The 18163-nt window shown below is 38.5% G+C and overlaps 1 protein-coding gene and 1 long non-coding RNA gene across 2 annotated transcripts in view; one reads left to right on the plus strand and one right to left on the minus strand.

Annotated features, from left to right (window-relative positions):
• The first annotated feature begins 323 nt into the window (after positions 1-323).
• The window catches only part of ATP2C1 (ATPase secretory pathway Ca2+ transporting 1), a 68822-nt gene continuing 50982 nt past the window's right edge, over positions 324-18163 (plus strand). The window contains exon 1 of the mRNA XM_027733316.2: positions 324-578. Within this exon, the coding sequence (XP_027589117.1) occupies positions 471-578 (108 nt within the window). The 5' untranslated portion in view covers positions 324-470. The remainder of the gene's footprint in view (positions 579-18163) is intronic.
• Positions 15561-17669, minus strand: LOC120325287. The gene is made up of 3 exons (XR_005567208.1): positions 17586-17669; positions 16608-16701; positions 15561-16084 (listed from the first exon to the last, which is right to left on the minus strand). It is a non-coding gene; the product is annotated as an uncharacterized LOC120325287 (long non-coding RNA).

Below are 18163 nucleotides of genomic sequence, written 5' to 3' on the forward strand. Positions count from 1 at the left end.
ACAGGATTGTATGTGAAACAAAAGTGAAATCAGACAGTGCAGCTAGTGAAATACAGCTTGAGGAGGAGGGGGGAATATACTAGAAACAGCAGTTTTCTGGCCTCTTTACTGCAGCTGAACAAGCTTTAAGAAGCATTAGGAGGGGTAAAAAACCCAGGACCTACTTACTGTTATTTGATTTTTGCAATAGAATGTTCTTACCAGAAGAGCTGTTAGAGCACAGTGCCAGGGAAATGATTTGCATTTGGTGGAACTGCCCCTCAATTCTTTCAGCTCACACTGCCCTTGTGGCACTTTAACACTAGTCATTTGTTGTAGGCTCTGCATTTGATGTTTTCATTTTCACCAGTTCCTCTGCAGAAAAGGATTGTGCAACAGTCGAGGACTACCAGTCTCTGGGAAGAGGCAGAAAACATGCATTCATATCTCGAATTCCAAATACGGAAGCAGTAAGAGAAATTGCCTAAATTATGGATAATCTGCTGCATAAATCTGTCTTCTCCTATTTTATAAAGCTTCCTATCCATGCGATTTGGAAACTTGTATCGACAGTGAAAGACAAGAGAATTCAAGAAAAGGTAAAAACAAATTAAAAAATCCCTTCAATTGTAACCCTGTGGGCTATATCTTAAAGGGAGAGGATCAGAAGTTTAGCTGCACTGTTTTCTAGATATCAGTATCTGTGGGTAATGGCTATGTTTAAGATTTTATGAGAGCACTGTGAATTTGTAAAAATTTGCTCTGAGAACAAATAATTTTTGATTCCGAGGAAATTACTGGACACTTAAAGCAATTGGGGTGTGAGACTGTGAAGCTTTAAATAGTCATTACCTGTCTGTTGAAGACCACAAAAATCTATATTTCACTGCTGTCATGAGCTGTTTTCAGTGTAATTAAAGTTCATCTTGAATCACTCATGTCCATACTACCTGGCTGAAAAAATTGTTAAACTTCCTTTTATTTTTGATAGTCTTGAATCTGCTTGTTATGCTAAGGGGGGAATATTTGAGAAAATGAGTTCCTTAATAGGTATATAAAATAAACCAGACTTTCCCTTTTTTAACTTTTCTCTTAGTCATAAACCTTATGCTGTGCTGTTCTCTGCTGTTCTGTAAGGGTTTTATCTTTGCTAATAATTGTTCATTTTTCTGAGATCAGGTGTATGGACTGGTCGGTATTCAGGCCCTTTGTCATGTGTAAATAGAAGGTTGCAGTCTTGGCAGTAGAGCTCGTACCCTAGTTTCTTAAATGTTTCAGTAGATCGTGATTTCTTGACTTAAATGCAAAATGAATATCCTTAGAACTGAATTGTAATCTGAAGCTGTTGCTGTTTCACAAGGAAATGGAAGCTGTTTGGCATGGGACAGGGGAGAAGTGGTTAGTCTGGAATGAGGCTGTATCTAATGAGTTACTGTTCTTCTTCATCCAATATGTGCTCAATATTAAGCTATGAGGTGAGCATTCAGAAGTCTATAACAAGAGCTGAAATTCTGCTTTTCTTTGAAACAGTTAAATTTCTTTGTTCTTTTTGCGTGCTAAATGACACTGAACAGTGTACTTCTCCAAATGAGAGGTCATCAGGCAAAGAAAGACACATTCCTTTGCCATGATATATTTTGGAAAAAAAAGTTCCAGGGCTGTAACTGGCGGGAGGTGGGAGTCAAATCTGCTTTTCCTGTTTTGGTACAGTAATGTTCATTATTTTCTTTCTTGCTCTTAATGTTTTTACAATGGCTAACAGCTCAAGCACTACATGCTTAAAGAAACATCTTACTCATTCTCCTTCGGTTTGTCAGATGATGGCAGGGCTGATGTTCACCACATAGTAACACTTGTTGCTTTAACTCTACAAACACTGGGGGCTGGGAAGTGCAGTTTTGCTTGGGAGGTTGCCCTTCATGGTGTTGAGAATAAGCTCTTTATTTCTGAGGATCGCATTCTTTTATTTAGGAGGGTACGTCCTTGGGATTGTTTGCTTAATACTGCCTCAATGTCTTCTAATAAATGTTAGCAGTAGATAACTGCTTTCTCTTTGAGGGTTTTTGTTGTTGTTTTCTCCGTATTCACCCCTTTACTGATCTCAACAGGCATCAAATTAAAGCTCCAGAGAGCTGATGGGTTCATGCTAACACTCTGCTATTGTCATGTTCTGTTCTGATAGCTTTCGTCTGATGTGCACAGTGATTCTTGTCCAGTCATGGAGGCAGAAATTGCAAGTGAAGGATGCATGCAGAGCTAGTTGGCTAAAACTTTTGAGTTGTTCAAGGTTTGTCCCGACAGCTTAACTTCAAAGGATGCATAGACCAGTTATAACCTGAACATTCACTGATGGAATTGAATGGTTTAGACAGCAACCTGTAACTTGATGGTAAATTTAATCATTCCGTTTTCATAAGGATGTGAATATCTTCAGTACAGGATACTTCTGACTCTGCTGCTTCTACTGCTGGAAGGAATCCATTTAATCAAAACAAACATCGATGTGGTTATTAGCATATTAGTCTCGAGACACAAAGCTTTATCAATATAAAATGAACTCAATGTGGTGCTGCTATCCATTCTCTTTACATTGTGCACTGAATGTAATGAGGCTTGTTGAAGGACTGCTGTTCATTTTGATGTTCCAGAAAAGTTATGCATCCTAGGAGACTTGTTCTCTGATCAAACATTTTAAATGAAATACAACATTAAAATAAGTGTAATGACTTCAATCTGAGGTTTGCATGCTCACTCTAATGAGTTGCATTTTCCTCTGGAAACTAGACAACTAAAAAATCCTGTTTAATAGTTGCTTAGAAACTGATCATCATTAAGAGCATTAGACATCAAATATTTCAATAAAACCTAAAGCTGTGAAATAAATGCATATTGTTCTGAAAAAGTAGATTCTGGAAATTACCACAGATTTTTATGAAGTCCAAGAGACAAACAGATTATAAGAAGAACATGTATATAGATAAGAACATCCAGACTTATACTAAAAAGGATAAACTTACCTGCTTCAGGTATACAGTATGGTTTAGGAAGACTGTTTCAATACTAGCAGTGTATTGAATGTCTCCTTTCTTGGATCACCTTCTGGAATCATTCCTTACTGAACATATCAGACCAAGGAACATGGACTTCAGGGAGTATCGGTATGATCCAATAATGGAATTATTTATGATCTTTGAGATTTTTCTTTAAAACTTCAATGTTTTAAAGCACACAAATCAGAAATCATTTTAACAGGCTTTATAGAAATCGTATGAAAATGTGTTTTGTGGCTACATGGTAGAGTTTCTTTGAGAATAAGTGACATTTTAACAGCATAGTTGAGTTTAGGAGGTAATTCTGGTTAAATGAGGCTTTTATCTAGAATTCTACAGCTATTGCTCATGGGAATATGTATTTTTGAAGAGTAAATCTTACATAATTCTATACATTGAATTTTTCCATTAAAATTATTATGATTAAGTTCTTGGAAGGTATGAGGTATTTAATATTAATTCAGCCTGAGTAAGGAAATGAAACATGCTACTTATTTTGTTGTCAAACATAAAAGATCTATTATTTCAATGTGTTTAAGAGGCCTCTCTGTTTAGATAAAATACAATAGAAAGCATGTATGTGGCTTATTTAATTCCGTTTATGCTGGCAGGGTTATCTCCTTTCCTTGAAGTATTTTTTCAAATCATTTGGCAAAGCAAGAAGTAATTTTTTTGCCTTTGTTGCTACTTAGAGTGTACCTCATTAGCATTTGAGGAAATTACTTTTCAAGAGTATTGCAATGTTACCTCTTTCCAAAACATGGTCATAAAACTTATACTTCCTGTTGAAAATTCCAGTTGGAACCAGATAAAAGATTTTTCCTGAAAGAAACCACAGGATGCTTTTTTACTTCACAATTAGCTTCCAAAGGGCATGTGACCAATCTTAAAGGAAATTGTTTTGTGCTGAGAAACCACCAGCTCTCCTTCTGAATCCTAGCAGTAAAAGACCTTTCATACAGCCTTTCCAGCCAATACTTCTTTAGAATTATTTCTTGATTACACACCAGCCATAAGGTGAATGCTAAAATAATTTCTCTAGCTAAGAGTTCATGCATAGGAGCACCAGAGTGATACCATCAGTGAGGTTCTGCACATGAGAATTACATGAGATGGGGTCTGATCCTTTATGGAAACCACTAGATGAGCTCCAGGAGTCCAGAGCTGAGGCAGATGGAATGATTTGTATATTGTGCTTGGCATTGAGAGTATATGTGTATTTAGCAATTAACACAGCTGCTTTGGCAGAACCCTTTTCAGCCTCTTTTCTGAAGGAAGAGAGCTGTATCTGTTCCTCTCCCCCAGTAACTGCAGAACTTATGGATAGAAGAGTCTCAAACACGTGAAACACCCACACACTTAATGAAAATAAGGCTGGTTGGTAAGAGGGGAGGCATCCTATTAAAACTGCCTTTAAGAGCAACATTTCATCAAAGATCATGCAGGAGAGAACAATCATAAGTACTTCATATCCTGAAAAAGCTCCTGTCAGTGTTGACGCTTCTCAGATATTAAAAAGAAAAAATTCCAAACCCTACTCTGGAGAACCTATCTAGGAAAATCCTTGACTTGTCTTATCTGGTAGTGGTTGATTCTCTGCTGCAGCTCCATCAGTTAATAAGTCAGTCAACCAGAGGACACAAGACTGTGGAGACTAGACAGGATATTCAAAATGTCATAAGAGAGTTATTGGCATTAAAACATATTTGTCTTTCTCAAGTTCACTATTCTCAATTCAGTCACTGCTTTCTAAATTAATTTGATTAGAGATGGATAATAGCATCCATGCTGAGTTGCATTAAGCTGTCTTTCCTTCAAATCACTGTCCTAACTGTGATGGGCAGGATTTGTAGGTCCTTCTGAGGACTATGGGAACAGAGTACACATTCTCTTGTGAGGACGTTCTCCTAACAGAGCTTGTCAGATGCTTGCTCATTTAGTGCATTGTTCTTTTGCCTTATCTTTTGTTTTCCTCAAAAGTAGCAACTCTATCCAGTTTAACAAAGTCTTATCTCAAAGTAACTGAGGAATTAACACTGTCTTTGAGGAAGGCAGTGCTCACAAAGGATGGATCTTTAATCAAGGAGAAAAAAGCTCACAGGCTTCATGCAAATAGGATATAAGGTGCACATTTCAATCTCTATTTAACACTTGGAATAATTAAACTGTGCTCAGCCCATACTGAGTGGTTAGAGGCACTTATAAAAGACTCTATACAGGTGAAACAGAGGTTACAGTCTTTGTGCACAGTTTACAGAGCAAAGTAACATTAGTGTAACTGAATCTGAAGTATGTTTGACACACAGTTCCTGAAATTATTGGACTACAGGCATTTTAAAGTAAAAATTCCATATCCTCAAGACTTTTGCAAGAATCAGCTCTTCCAAATGGGAATGACTTTACGCATCTAGTTAGCCTGGAGATGAGATATTGGGGATGCAGCTAAAGGGTCTGAACAGGACATTACTTTATCCAAGAAAAGAGCTATCAGCTTTTGCTGAAATAGCTGGCACTTGACCTCTGCACTGAGATTAACAGTACTTCCCATCCCACACGAGTTAACCTCTACCTGGAGGTGATGCTCTCTCTCAGTGTGTATAGGAGGGATGGGATCTATGATTGCTGGTGCTGTAACAGTGATAATGCTTGTATTATGGCTGTGGCAGTTCAAATGCTACTATTAGGTTTAAAAAAAAAAAAGAAAAAGAAAAAAGAATGGGGCACCCTGACTTTGTTTTGCTTCTCTAAAGATTTCTGTATCTAAAGATACATTTGTTGTAGGTGCCTCAAGTTTCCAGTATAAGTGCAATCTATATAGCTATTAATGAAAAATTCATTATAATGGCTTTATCATGTCAAGTTAAGTTTATTTATTAATAGTGGTATTTTTACTTTTTGGTGTGTAAAAACTCTATGTTAAATTTGAGATGACACTTTAAAAATGCTGCTTGCTTTGAATGACTAAGGTGCTATGATTTTTGTGGTTCAACAGAGGCCTGACTAATTTCTCTAATGAAACATTTTCCCTAATTTCTCTTCTTTGCGTTCTGAAGCATAAAAAGCTCCGAGTGCTGTGTATCCCTCAGTTGGTAAATGTCCAGCATCTGAAATACTTTGTGATTCTCTGGGGCTGATGGATATTATGTTGTTTAATACTTTATGCTTAAGACCATCGTGTCAAAATGATTACTATGTTTTAACAATTCCTTGCAGTTCACAAATTCATTTGGAAAACTCTAAATCTTCTAATGGAGATGTATCCTCTTTGTCACATTAGCTTCTTCTAGGGTCATTTGGATCAATATTTGAGAGATTGCATCAGAACAAATACCCATTTGGTCTGATTTGGCTTTATGCTAGACTTTCTCCTGTAGTCATAGAAATTTCTGTCAGGATTGTCTGAAGTTTTCCAAAGACGTGTAGATTTTTTTTTTTCCCTAAGGAGATTTTCTGCTTGAATTATGATCAGTGGTATCAAAGCTCGAATGTTTTGTCCTTCAGATAAACATCTTTGTTGAATTAACATCTTATATTTAAACCACAGTTTAGGTCTTCACTGCTTTTTGTCGGACATGACTACACAATTTTTCAACCGTATGCTATCCCTATCTATACAGATATATTTTAAGATGAGCAGGTGTTGGTGTTGTCATAAGAAAGCAGCAACTAATACAAACCACTTGAGGGAAGCACCATGCTAAACAACAATCATGATCTGGCACTGAGCTTCTCCCTTTTTGACAAAAGCAAAAAGGAGCTGTGGTCCCTTAGCATCTTGAAGAACTTATCTAGCTGCTTACGGACTGTGGCACTTCTTGTCTAATGGTTTACACTATTCAAATTCTTACTTTAATATGTTGAAAACATATTAATCTAAATGGTCAATGCTTATTTATTTTCGGAGTATAAGTTTATGAAAGATCTGCTGAAGAATTCTTACACCATTGATATCTAAAATAGGATAGTATTACAATTAAAATATGATTGTATTACGTTTCCTGAAATACTGTTTTTCATTTAGGCGTTTTTTGTGATATCATCTCAATCAGATATGGTCAGGTTGGATGGAGCTGTGAGCAACCTGGACTAGTAAAAGGTGTCCCTGCCTATGGCAGGGAGGTTGGAACTAGATGATCTTTAAGGTTCCTTCCAACCGAAACAATTCTATGATTCGACGATTCTTCACTTAGGCAAGACTTGACTTAGTCTTCACTGACCTTCACTTAGACTGGACTGGATGGTTGCTCCTGACAACTATTGCTTGGGGATGGGGGGGGAAGTGGAGCAGGCTGGCTGCCACTTCTCAGATCTAGTGAAATGAAAAACCTTAACAGAATAGGCTGTGCAGTAGAAAGCTTATTCTCTCTTTAATCCTTAAGCTCAACTTTTGCAGCATTATTTGAATAACTGGTAGAACAGTGTATGTAAACACAAGTATGTCAAGGATTGAAAGCCAAGAGAAGATTTGAAAACTAAGATACATTCCATTACTGAAGCTTTATTTGTGTATAAATGGAACAAATTACTTTTAACTAAAAAAAACTTCTGTCCTATCCCACTGTTTCTTCTCTTTTTCATATGAGAATAAGTCTACCAGATACAGATTTGATTTAATATATGGAACCTTCATTTTAGCATTTCTAACGTCATGGAAAGACAAGGAACTTACCAAAATTTAGGTAGCATTTAAAATTCTGAGACAGTAAAAAAACCCAGATGCTTGATTCCTCTTTTCTTAATTGAATTTCTTCAGCTGTGCCCTCTTGAACTAGCTTATTGCACCATCAGATGTACTGAACATGTGCTACAGTTAAGAGGTACTGGGCTCATATGCACTCAGTAACACGTATTTATTTACATTTCTCCCCAGGAAATTAGACAGAAATATAGCAGCTCTATTTTTTACCATATTTTAAAGATAATTAGAGCAGAAACTGCTCGAGAGGCATTAAAAAAGGCTAGGTGAAAATGATTTTGAATGTTAGAAATTCTGGGATTGTCTATCCCAACAATTACAACAATTATTTAGCCTTTCAAATTCTTGTTTCTTTTCAAAGCAATTTCATTTGGCCTTCCTATTGAAGTTTTGAGGTTCATACTTTCCAGATTTTCTATGCAACTGAAAAGATTAGGAACTTTTTTCAGCACAGGAAAACTTCTTTGATATAATGGCACGGTTCCATGAACCAGCATGTAACATCAAACAATATGCTATTAAAGCCCAGGAATTACAAATGCTGTAAACACAGCAGTGTTATCAGAATTGGGCTTTCGGTTTTAGCCTTTCTCTGGCATTTTTGCCACGTCAAGCCTCTTTATAGTATTTACTTTGCATCCATGGCAAGTTTGTTATAGGCTACTACAGCCTAAACTCAGCCCTCAGAACAAAGAGGGGAACCTGAATTAGTAACAGCAATCTTAATAATAGTGGTTGCCTTTCATGGTAACACATGGTATTTTAAGTGAGGGCTAACATAAAGAAAAAATGTTTGCAACCATCTTATATATAGGACTCAGAAGTGCTGACATTGCTGTTAGAAACTTTTAAACCAGAACAAATTTCATGTAGTTGCTCCTTCAGTTACAGTGCTGCAAGAGGCACTGTGTTTGAGCAGGACTAATTTCACGTGGAAGGGCAGGATGTTGAACGGAATTACTGTCACCAATGACTAGGCTGTTTCAAAATCATGTAAGTGTACCAAAAACAACCCCAAATCACAGTTCTGTTTAAAGAGAAGTGCTTGTGAAGCTTGTATACCTGCAATAAACCTGAAACTCATTAGAAAACATTTGCTAAAAAGTTCTCATTGGGATCAGAAGCCATTGTGTACAGGTGTCCTAGTTAGGACAACTGAGACCAGTTCATCATGGCATGGGTGTAACCCAAAACTGTGTATTCTATAGCCTTCCATGCCATTTCCCAGAAACTGTTGTGAATAGACTATTCACACCCTCTGCCCATAGAGCCTGACTCCTCAGGCTATAAACTAGGTGTTAAGAGGCCTGTGAGATAGGAGGATGCTCCTGTCCTCACACCCTTTGTGGAAGCCCCCGCCCTGAGGGAAGCACTGAGCATTTCTGCCTGAACTGGAGGATATATAATCTTGGAGTCTTAGAACATTTTTCAACCCCTCGTGGGATCCAGAGGAAGGCTGCATCTCATCGCTCTCAACCAGACTTAGACCATCACTGGACTGCAATCACCACTTTTTGACCAGACTGCAACAGCTCTCCCACCAGCAGGTTCTTCCCCTCTCCCTTTACTTTGGACTCAAGCGGGGCCCAAGGAACACCACTTTGTTCATGCCCCAGGGTACTGGGTTATACATTTGGGTTTTGTGGGTTAACACCAATTGTTTGTCTGTATGATTGTACTTACTGTATTATTGTAGTAAATTGTTATTCTGACTTATAATCTCTCCTTTGAGTTGAGTTCATTTCCCCTGCTGGTTAACTCTTAAACCAGCACAACAGGGTTGCAAAAATGAGTCACCTGTTCTTCAGCATGGATGTACTTCTTTCAGTGGCCTATGTCTTGTGGGGGGAAATGGTGGTTTTCTTCTGTCACAAACTGCAAAAGAAATGCTATTTTAGAGGTTTTTGCAAGTCTAAAAATGGACCTTATTTTTCCTCACTAGTTTCTCTGCTACAGTTCTGCATTCTTTATTCTTTGACCCTAGAAGCAGTATCTTGATTAGACTCTGTAGGATGTAATAGCTTAATTGCTGCAATGCTTAATTTATTCAAACCTAGCTCTCTCTCTCTTTAGATATTCCAGTAAGGCTATGGTTTAGGATGAAACAGACTTTATAAACAGGAAAAACTGAAACACTAAGGTTATTTCATTCTAAATCCTTTGTAATCTGTCCTTGGAAGTGAAAAACAGCATCAGTCTGTACATACATGTTAAAGATGTGAGGCTGTAAACAACCAAAGATCAACTTTTCAAAAAAGAGAAAACAATTTGGAGTGAAAATTATGGCAGACATGAAAGACAAATTCTTAAAAGCACCTAGCTTATTGAAATCTGTATCTTCTGAAGAAAATACTCTAGGAGTCCTGTTCTGCAACTCCAAGAGAAGCAAAGTCAAGGTTTTAGTTCGCAATGCATACACACATAAGTAACTTCTAATTAATCCATGTTGCTCCTACAATGTTACAGGCTTCCAATGATAGTTTGGTTTTGTTTTAGTTTTTTTTTTTGCTTCGATGGATGATTTTCTACAGGTGAATGAGTGATGAATCAGGAACATTTACAGCTTGGTATCTTTTTATTTCAGCATATTAAATAAGTCATAGATATGATAGATATATTATTTGATATAACCTAATGATAGATAAACTAATGATAAACAGATTATGATTAAATAAATGATAGATATGATAGGAATCATAGAAATCTAATGTGATCTTATAACAATATCTTAATACATCTTCTGACCTTAAATATATTATATGAAATATGAAAGATATAGGACAGAAATCATGCCTCTCATTAGATATCAAAATATTTTGTTCAGCTTTTAAATAGTATACAGGAACTTTAGGGTTATAATTTACTGTAAGCTGAACTTCAAATAGGAGACAATATTTTCACTGCTTTATCACTACCTGTTTCTGTAGTCTGTAAATAGAGTTGTTTCCTCAGAACTCCTCAATAGATCTGGATTAGGTTGGAGGCCCTCAAAGATGGAATGGGTACTGCCTAATACTTTTATTGAATGAGAAACTTTGTTTTTCTTCCTTCTGAATAGGCAGTTAGCATGCTGAATTTGTACTGAATCTCCCCACTAGTCAGATGGTGGGGAGGAGAGCCTATAGTACGAGTTTCAACTCTTTTTAAATTAAATCCTCCTCTGGTACTTCTTGCTTTGTTGCAGATGCATGGGATGCAGCTGATGTTAGTTGCTGAATTACTAGGAGACAGAGGGGCACCTCAGGACCCTTTTAACCTTCTCATTGTGACAGGCTTGTAGAATATACCCTCCCAATTCATATGATATAGCTGTAGGGTTTGTCCTTCCTATATCCACTCCTGTCACTTTCAGCTGGGGCTGTATCCAACCTTTAGTGATGCATGGACTTGAATGTGAGCTATTATTTAATTATTTAATATAAGAGTTAGGCTGTAAGAGTTGCTGCAAAATATTTTAGCACATTTTTCCAAGGTAGACAGGAGCCTTCTGTGAAATGGATGTTTGTTTTTTAATTCCCTTGTGCTGAAGTTTGATATTCATCAGCAGAGGTATGGAAACACTTCTGAGCACTTGCTACCACCTCGAATTTGTCCTCACACAAGCCTGTGTAGATGGATGGGGAACCAGGTCAGAATAACCTTGTAAAATTTGAGTATTTTTGCTAAGCGTACTTTACTAAGTGTTACATAACTTGTATGTGCAGTTTTTACTCTTCCCCTTGCAGCCTTATTGTTGACTTTGACTAAGAACGCATCTGAATACAAATTTAGTCTTTCTATTCACCAGTTGGGCCCGTCTTAAGCTTAGAGGTCTTTTATTCTAGAGGACATAGTTGCAATAGAAGCACGTTACATTAATTACTTTTATTAGCCACCCCTACCAGCTTTAAAAGTGTGACCTCGGACCACTTTTTAAAAGATATAATGGAGGAAAAACTCCTCTGTATATTTGGCTTCCATTTACATACACATTGTAGTGACTCTGAAAATAAAATGGTATGTGGGCTTTCCTGTAAAATGAAAGTTTGTAATAAATTTCTCCCAACCTGAAAAGCTGCCACATGCTTTCACTTGATAAAATTTTTTTGGCTCTGAGTCTGAATAAAATTTCACAGCCCAATATATTATGCTTAAGTGTGTTATCAAACAAATTATCTTATTCTTGCCAGGAGCTGAAATCTTTCAACTACGTAAACATCTGTTTATTAACTGCAAACTCCTTACTGAATATTACCTTCACACTGGTTTACTCTCACCAATGATCTTGAAAAAGAATTTCCAAGAGAGACTTGGCAAGATTACTTGTCTGTAATATATGCAGCATTCCTGAAATTCTTGGCACATTACCCTTGAATCAATTAAAACAAAAGTACTTTGCTGTTGCTGGGGGTTTTTTTAACCGTTTATAGTTTCACTGTTGAAATGCCTTTATTCTCTACCACAGACATCTTGCTATAATGTAACTGAAATAGTTTAAAAGTAAATGAGGTGTCTCCTTTGCTGTTTAATGAATTGTAGTAATCCTTCAGCAAGGCATACACCTTTACTGGGGAGCAGTTTTCCACTTTCTCCTATATTCAGGCCACAACATGACTGTAGCTGAAGCTGACAATGCAGAGAAGTGGAGTCTTTGTCCTATAGCAGACATACTAACAAGGCATTTTGCCTGCCACAGCTAAGACTTCCAATAGTAACTTGCTTCACAGCATATTCCAATTATAGAGCACAATCTCCTTGGCCATGTTTCTTGGCTGTCTATTCCAGGCAACATGAAACTAGATCTTTACTTCACAAAATGTCTCTGGAAATGTGAAGCTTACGGTAGATAGAATAGAGGCACTTGTGAGAGCTTCCACTTTAGTAGTGAAGCTTTTACTGGAATAGTCAGCTTCGAAAACAGTCACTGAGGGTGAAACAAACAGCTGAATAGCTCTGTGTGTCCTAAATAAAGGGAGGAAAAACCTCGCTGAAAACTGTGCAATTAATATTTGTAACTATTTCAAAATAGTGCAGCTGAAGGAAGAGAATGGCAGGTGAGTAGTGAGTATGTGGGAGAGATAGAAGGTATTGAGAAGGAAAGTACAGAAGATGAAATGCAGGTTTGAGATAACAGTGAGTGTTACGGATATATGAAACCCGATTTTCTTGAATGCTCTGAGAGTGTATGTTCACAACAGTTCAAAACTGATTTAAGGTTGGAACTCCCTTAGTCCTGCCACTGCTTCACACTGCCTTCCTACACTAGTTCTGGGAGTTCCGCAGTAATGCTTCTTGTGAGGTAGGCTTTCTTCTCAGCTGGGTTACCACGAGATGACAGTGTCTGGGCCTGTGCAGAACTGATTGCCAGGAAAAGGACAATTGCCAAAGCTTGATTTTGTTAGCTGAAAGTGGTGTGGTGCTGCACCCCTCCTCTGAACATAGAATGTTGGTAGGGATGCTACTTAGGGGTGGAATGAGAGGGTTAAATTTAAGTGTTTTAAAAATCAGTGAAATATAATTTGATTGCCATAAACCAAAGTTCCTTAATTAGCATAATTGTACAGTGTCAAGACAGGGCTGAGCTAAGGTAATTTGAAAATGTAGCTATGTTTTTTACACCTTAACATGCTCAGAATTATAAAATGAAATGCGTACTTATTTCCTCTGGGAAGACTGTATAATTTTCTTCTTTTAAACTTGAACTGATTTTATATACATACACACACACACATATATATATATAAGCATTCGAACTTTAAGTGGAATTGCCATGGATTTTCCTTTGGAGAACTCTATTTGGAGATGAGGTGATTGCTTCTATCAGCTATCAGTTGAAGAGCATGGATGGAAAGGATTTGGGGAGGAAATATACAACACAGGCTTTACAAATGAGGGGCCATTTAAACTGTGTAAATGAGAAGTTCCAGTATCATCCCTCCTCTGTCCTGGCTCCAATCATACAAGTACTCTGTATAGGACTGTAAAAGCACTGGTGAGTTTTTGACTTGCAGATGAAAGACAACAAATAATGAGATTAAATCAAATAAAAGTCTGTCTTACCAGAAACTAATTTTTTTCTTCTGTAAATGCTAAATTATGCTCAGCGTATTGAGGGCAGCTTGAATTATAACTAAAGTAAGCAAACAGTTGAGAAGCCTGTTTTGACAGAAGAATCACGTATTAACCTTTTCTGTCCCAAACTGAAGTGCTGTAGAAAGCTCTGTCCATATTAAAATGCTGTTGATGTTATGATTCAGAAAAATGCCTCTGGTTATAATGTATAAATAAATTCTCATTAATAAAATTTGCAGTAGATTTCATGACCATTACTCAACACTGACAGACTTTAAACAAATGCATCTTTAAAAGGATACTTCAAAAGAATCTGTAATGTCACTTCAGAGCAACAAGTATTTCAAGGGCTGTTATGGTCTGAAAAGTGACTTCACCACAATTCTGTGTAAAGGATCTTCAATCTGCGAACCATGCAGTTATAGATATTTTTGTCATGTTTAAAATACATTTTACTGCTTCTGGTAGTGCTGTAGCATAAGGGAGTTGTTGAGATGAAGCTGAATTGAGATCCTGAAGACTAAACCAAACTTGAAGTTCAGCTTGCATATAAACATGCTGCAGCTTAAGGCTTATCTGTTTAATGCCATTAGACTGAATTCTCCCTTCTTTAATTCCAACTGATTGATGGTACTACCTGGAATGTAATGTATTTATTACTTTTTCATTTTCCCAAGCTTTCCAGAGGCCCAGAATTAATTCTTTTCTGAAAAAATAGAAAGGCAGCTAAAAGCAGCCTTTCTCGATTCATACAGAAACTATGTATGCATTTTTACAGCTGCCTATTAAAAAAAAAACAAAACAAAACAAGTAAACAAACCCAAACAAACAATTTCTTTAATCAAATTACTAGTTTTCAGCCCTGAAGGCCCAAGAGGTCAGAAAAAGTGCTGAAAGCAGCAGTACCTATTCACGCACCCCATACCTGTTCCACTCTCTTGGCTGTGCCAGAATAACCACTTCTGATTTAGTTAGAGAAGTCTGTATCCACTGATCTGCTGGGTTATTCCAGACATGAATCAGTTCTCACATGAACTTAGGTGTGGGTCAGTTTGGGGTTGTGTGTCTGAGATAACCCAGTGGCTGTCCCTACTGACAGCCACTCACAGAAGGCAAAGTCTGACTTGGCCATCAACAGAAGGCAAATTTTGAGACTTCTGTGGGGAAAAGGATGGGGAGGGAATGGGGGGGTGGAGGTGGTGTGGCAGGAATTCTTTTTGGTTGCTGCAGAACACTGAGGTAGTACTGTGAGGCATTTAAACCTGACAAGAGATGGAGAAAGCCTAGGGTGGGGAGGCTGCTTAAGCTGTCATTGAATGCTCTTGTGTCCTGAATGCAAAGCTATTTCCAGAAGGTTTTCTTGTTTTTATGAAGCATTTTCAGGTCTGTGAACTAGAAAGAGAAAACAGTGATGTAACAACCACTAAAGTGTTCAGTCTTTTCCCCCCCAAAACCCATCAGTATTGCATATCATTCCAAGTACTATTTTTTAAAAAAGAGAATCTAACTGAAGTTTAAGGACTGTTTGGCCATTTCTAATTGAATTTTTGTATGTTTTTCTGATTTGTATATGTATTTTCACTGAAATTATTCTGTTAGGACTAGACATGTTTGCTCATTGGAGAGGAGTATTTTATTGCAAGACTTTTTTTCAAGATTAAAAAATGTAACCCAAATATTATTTTAATTTGTGAGTACAACTGGCTACAACAGGTTACGGTAAGCAAAACATTTTTTAATTTCAGACTTATCTCTGCAATCATATCCTCATAATGTTCTTTGGTTTGCCAAATAATGCCTTTGCCACAAACTTTTATGAGGCTTCCTGAAGATATTAGGCTATACTAATACCCTCGTGGATAAAGCTCATAATAAGGACAAGATTTTCAAAGAAACAATATTTAGTAGCAGATGGAAATAAAATACTTTGAGCATTGTTTATTAAACAGACACTGTTTGCAGTTGTAGAGTATGGCAGAAACAGTGATATAATTTTCAAGGATGGATATAGTCCTGGTATAATGCTGAAGAGGTGCTTCCCAGCTGCCTGGCAGCACCACGGGCATGTAAGACTGACAGATGTATGCAAATGTGAAAGAGATTAAGCCCCAGAGATGAAGCTTTTTTAGTTGTTGTTACAGAGTAGGACTTGCTTTTGACTTTATTCTCTTCTTTTGAGACACATGAACACAGGATGAACACAGACTTTGTCACGGATATTTAGGTCTCAGTTGTGAACAAGCTCAATAATGTTCAGGAACTCCCAATCTTCTCCCCAGACGTTTTCACAGTGTAAAGGAGTCCAAACCTGTTATAAATGTTAACAGTATTAGGACCTACAGGCTTTGTTTTTTCCTTTATGGAAATATTTACATAAGTTTTTCACATTTAGTGGTAACATATGACATTGAAAGCAAGAGCTACCTGTTTTAACCAAGTAACTAAATGTTTTTCTTAATGCATTGGGCATCAGTTTTGTGTTGAAATTGTGGCATTATAACTAGCATTATGAGTATCTCAGCATGGTTCTTTGCTTGCCTTACACACAAGTTAACAGAAGCACTGTTTTGGAGGAGACTCACTCCTGCAATGACAGTGCTACCTGGGACACTTCATGGAGTAACCAGGGAGATATTCAAGTAACATGGCAACTCTATGGGACGGGTCAGAAATTATGTATTAGGTATTCCCAAACAATTAACCTATCTGCTGTCATCTAAATTTTGCGAATGCAAATATCTGGAGCCTCTACTTAAAGTCAGCACTTCTAACTCTTCTTTACCTCTCAAAATATATTGAAAAATCTATATTGCATTAGCATTCAAAGTTACCTTCAAGAGCTTCAAAAGAAGCAAGGATGCTCTTTAACTTCCCCGTTTAGCTCAGGAATTCAAGAGGCATGCTGTTATGGGTTGTGAGATTTAGCTGAAATGTTAAAAATTTAGTTCTGTTAAATGCTGCTTATGAACTGTCAAAGACTGAGTTTGGTTTCTTCTGCTGCTGAAGAAAAACAAACCCAAAGTGCCAGGTTGTTAATCATGAGATGTTAATGCAAGTGCATTTCTAGGACCATGTTGTCATGCTCCTTTAGAAATGGTGTGTAAAACCTACAATTAGCATGTCTTCATTAGATTTTGACCTTGAAAGTTGAAAGGCATTTTGTTCTTACTAGTGCTATGCATCATACCTTCAATTAAAATTTATTGTATTGGTGGAGGTTGCTTTTATTTGAAAACTTCCCTAGCCTTAGAGCTCAGCACTTGTACTAGAGTTTCAGGTAATATTCCCGTGGTGTCTAGATAAGCATAATTGAATTGGTAAAGCATATTTTCCCCCTCAGAATTCAAATAGTGATTAGGGTTGGTCATTTTATGATTGGCAGCTAAAACCTAGTTCGTTTAAATCTTAAACCTGAAGTGTTTAAGATTTTTTATTCAGTTGATTTTTTTTTCATTTTGCTAACATTTATAAGAAAAGGATAATTTGGTGATGCAAAACCAACTGGACTACCAGCCTAGTCTAGCTGTACTGTAACTCCAATAGCGGCTACTTAAGGCCTTTAAACTGAGACAGGGGAGATTCAGACTGGATATTAGAAAAATTTTTTTCACTGTTGTGGTGGTCAGGCACTGGAATATGTTGCCCAGGGTGGAGGTGTTTAGGAGGCATCTGGATCTGGTGCTGGGTGTTATGATTTTGTGGTTTAGGGGTTACAGTGGCAGTGCTGGGTGGACAGTTGGGCTGGATGATCTTAAAGGTCTCTTCCAGCCTCGATGATTCTACGATTCTACTCCAGGTACGTGACACACGTTTTCATGGCAGCAGAGCAGCACTGTGGCGAGCGGGCGCTACGGGATTGTTTTCCCACGCCAGGAGGGCCAGGCTTGGCTCCCAGCGCTGGCGCAGAGCCCGGCGGGCCGAGGGCACGGCCGGACCCCTCAGCACAGCCCGATGCTCCTCACCCCCCGCGCCGGCCGCTCAACGCCGCTCACCGCCCCGCCTCCCTCGCGGTGCCGTGCGGCTCCTGCCCGGGCAGGGAGGCGAGGCGGGCAGCGAGGTGGGCACCAAGGCGGGAGAGGTGGGCACCGAGGCGGGAGAGGCGGGCACGGGCGGGGCGGCCGCAGGGGCCGGGGCGTTCAAACGCTTTTATTTTTCAACCGCAGCGCGGCGAGGCCCCGCAGCCTGAGGGGCTTCCCTGGGCTGTGGGTGAAGCCGCTCCGCCATGCGGGGAACACAGAACAGCCGCCACCCCTCCGCTGCCGGCGGACAGCGGGCGACCCCGGCGGGGCTGCGGAGCTCGGCTGTGCGTGGGCCCCGCCCGCCCTTCCGCCGCCGCGCCCCGCCCCGTCCGCCGCCTCTGCCCGGCCCCCGCCGCCCGCGGAAGTGA

This window comes from Pipra filicauda, unplaced genomic scaffold (assembly GCF_003945595.2).
Source record: "Pipra filicauda isolate LSUMZ 115617 unplaced genomic scaffold, ASM394559v2 scaffold91_size2508729_pilon, whole genome shotgun sequence".
In the NCBI taxonomy this organism is placed as follows: Eukaryota; Metazoa; Chordata; class Aves; order Passeriformes; family Pipridae; genus Pipra; species Pipra filicauda.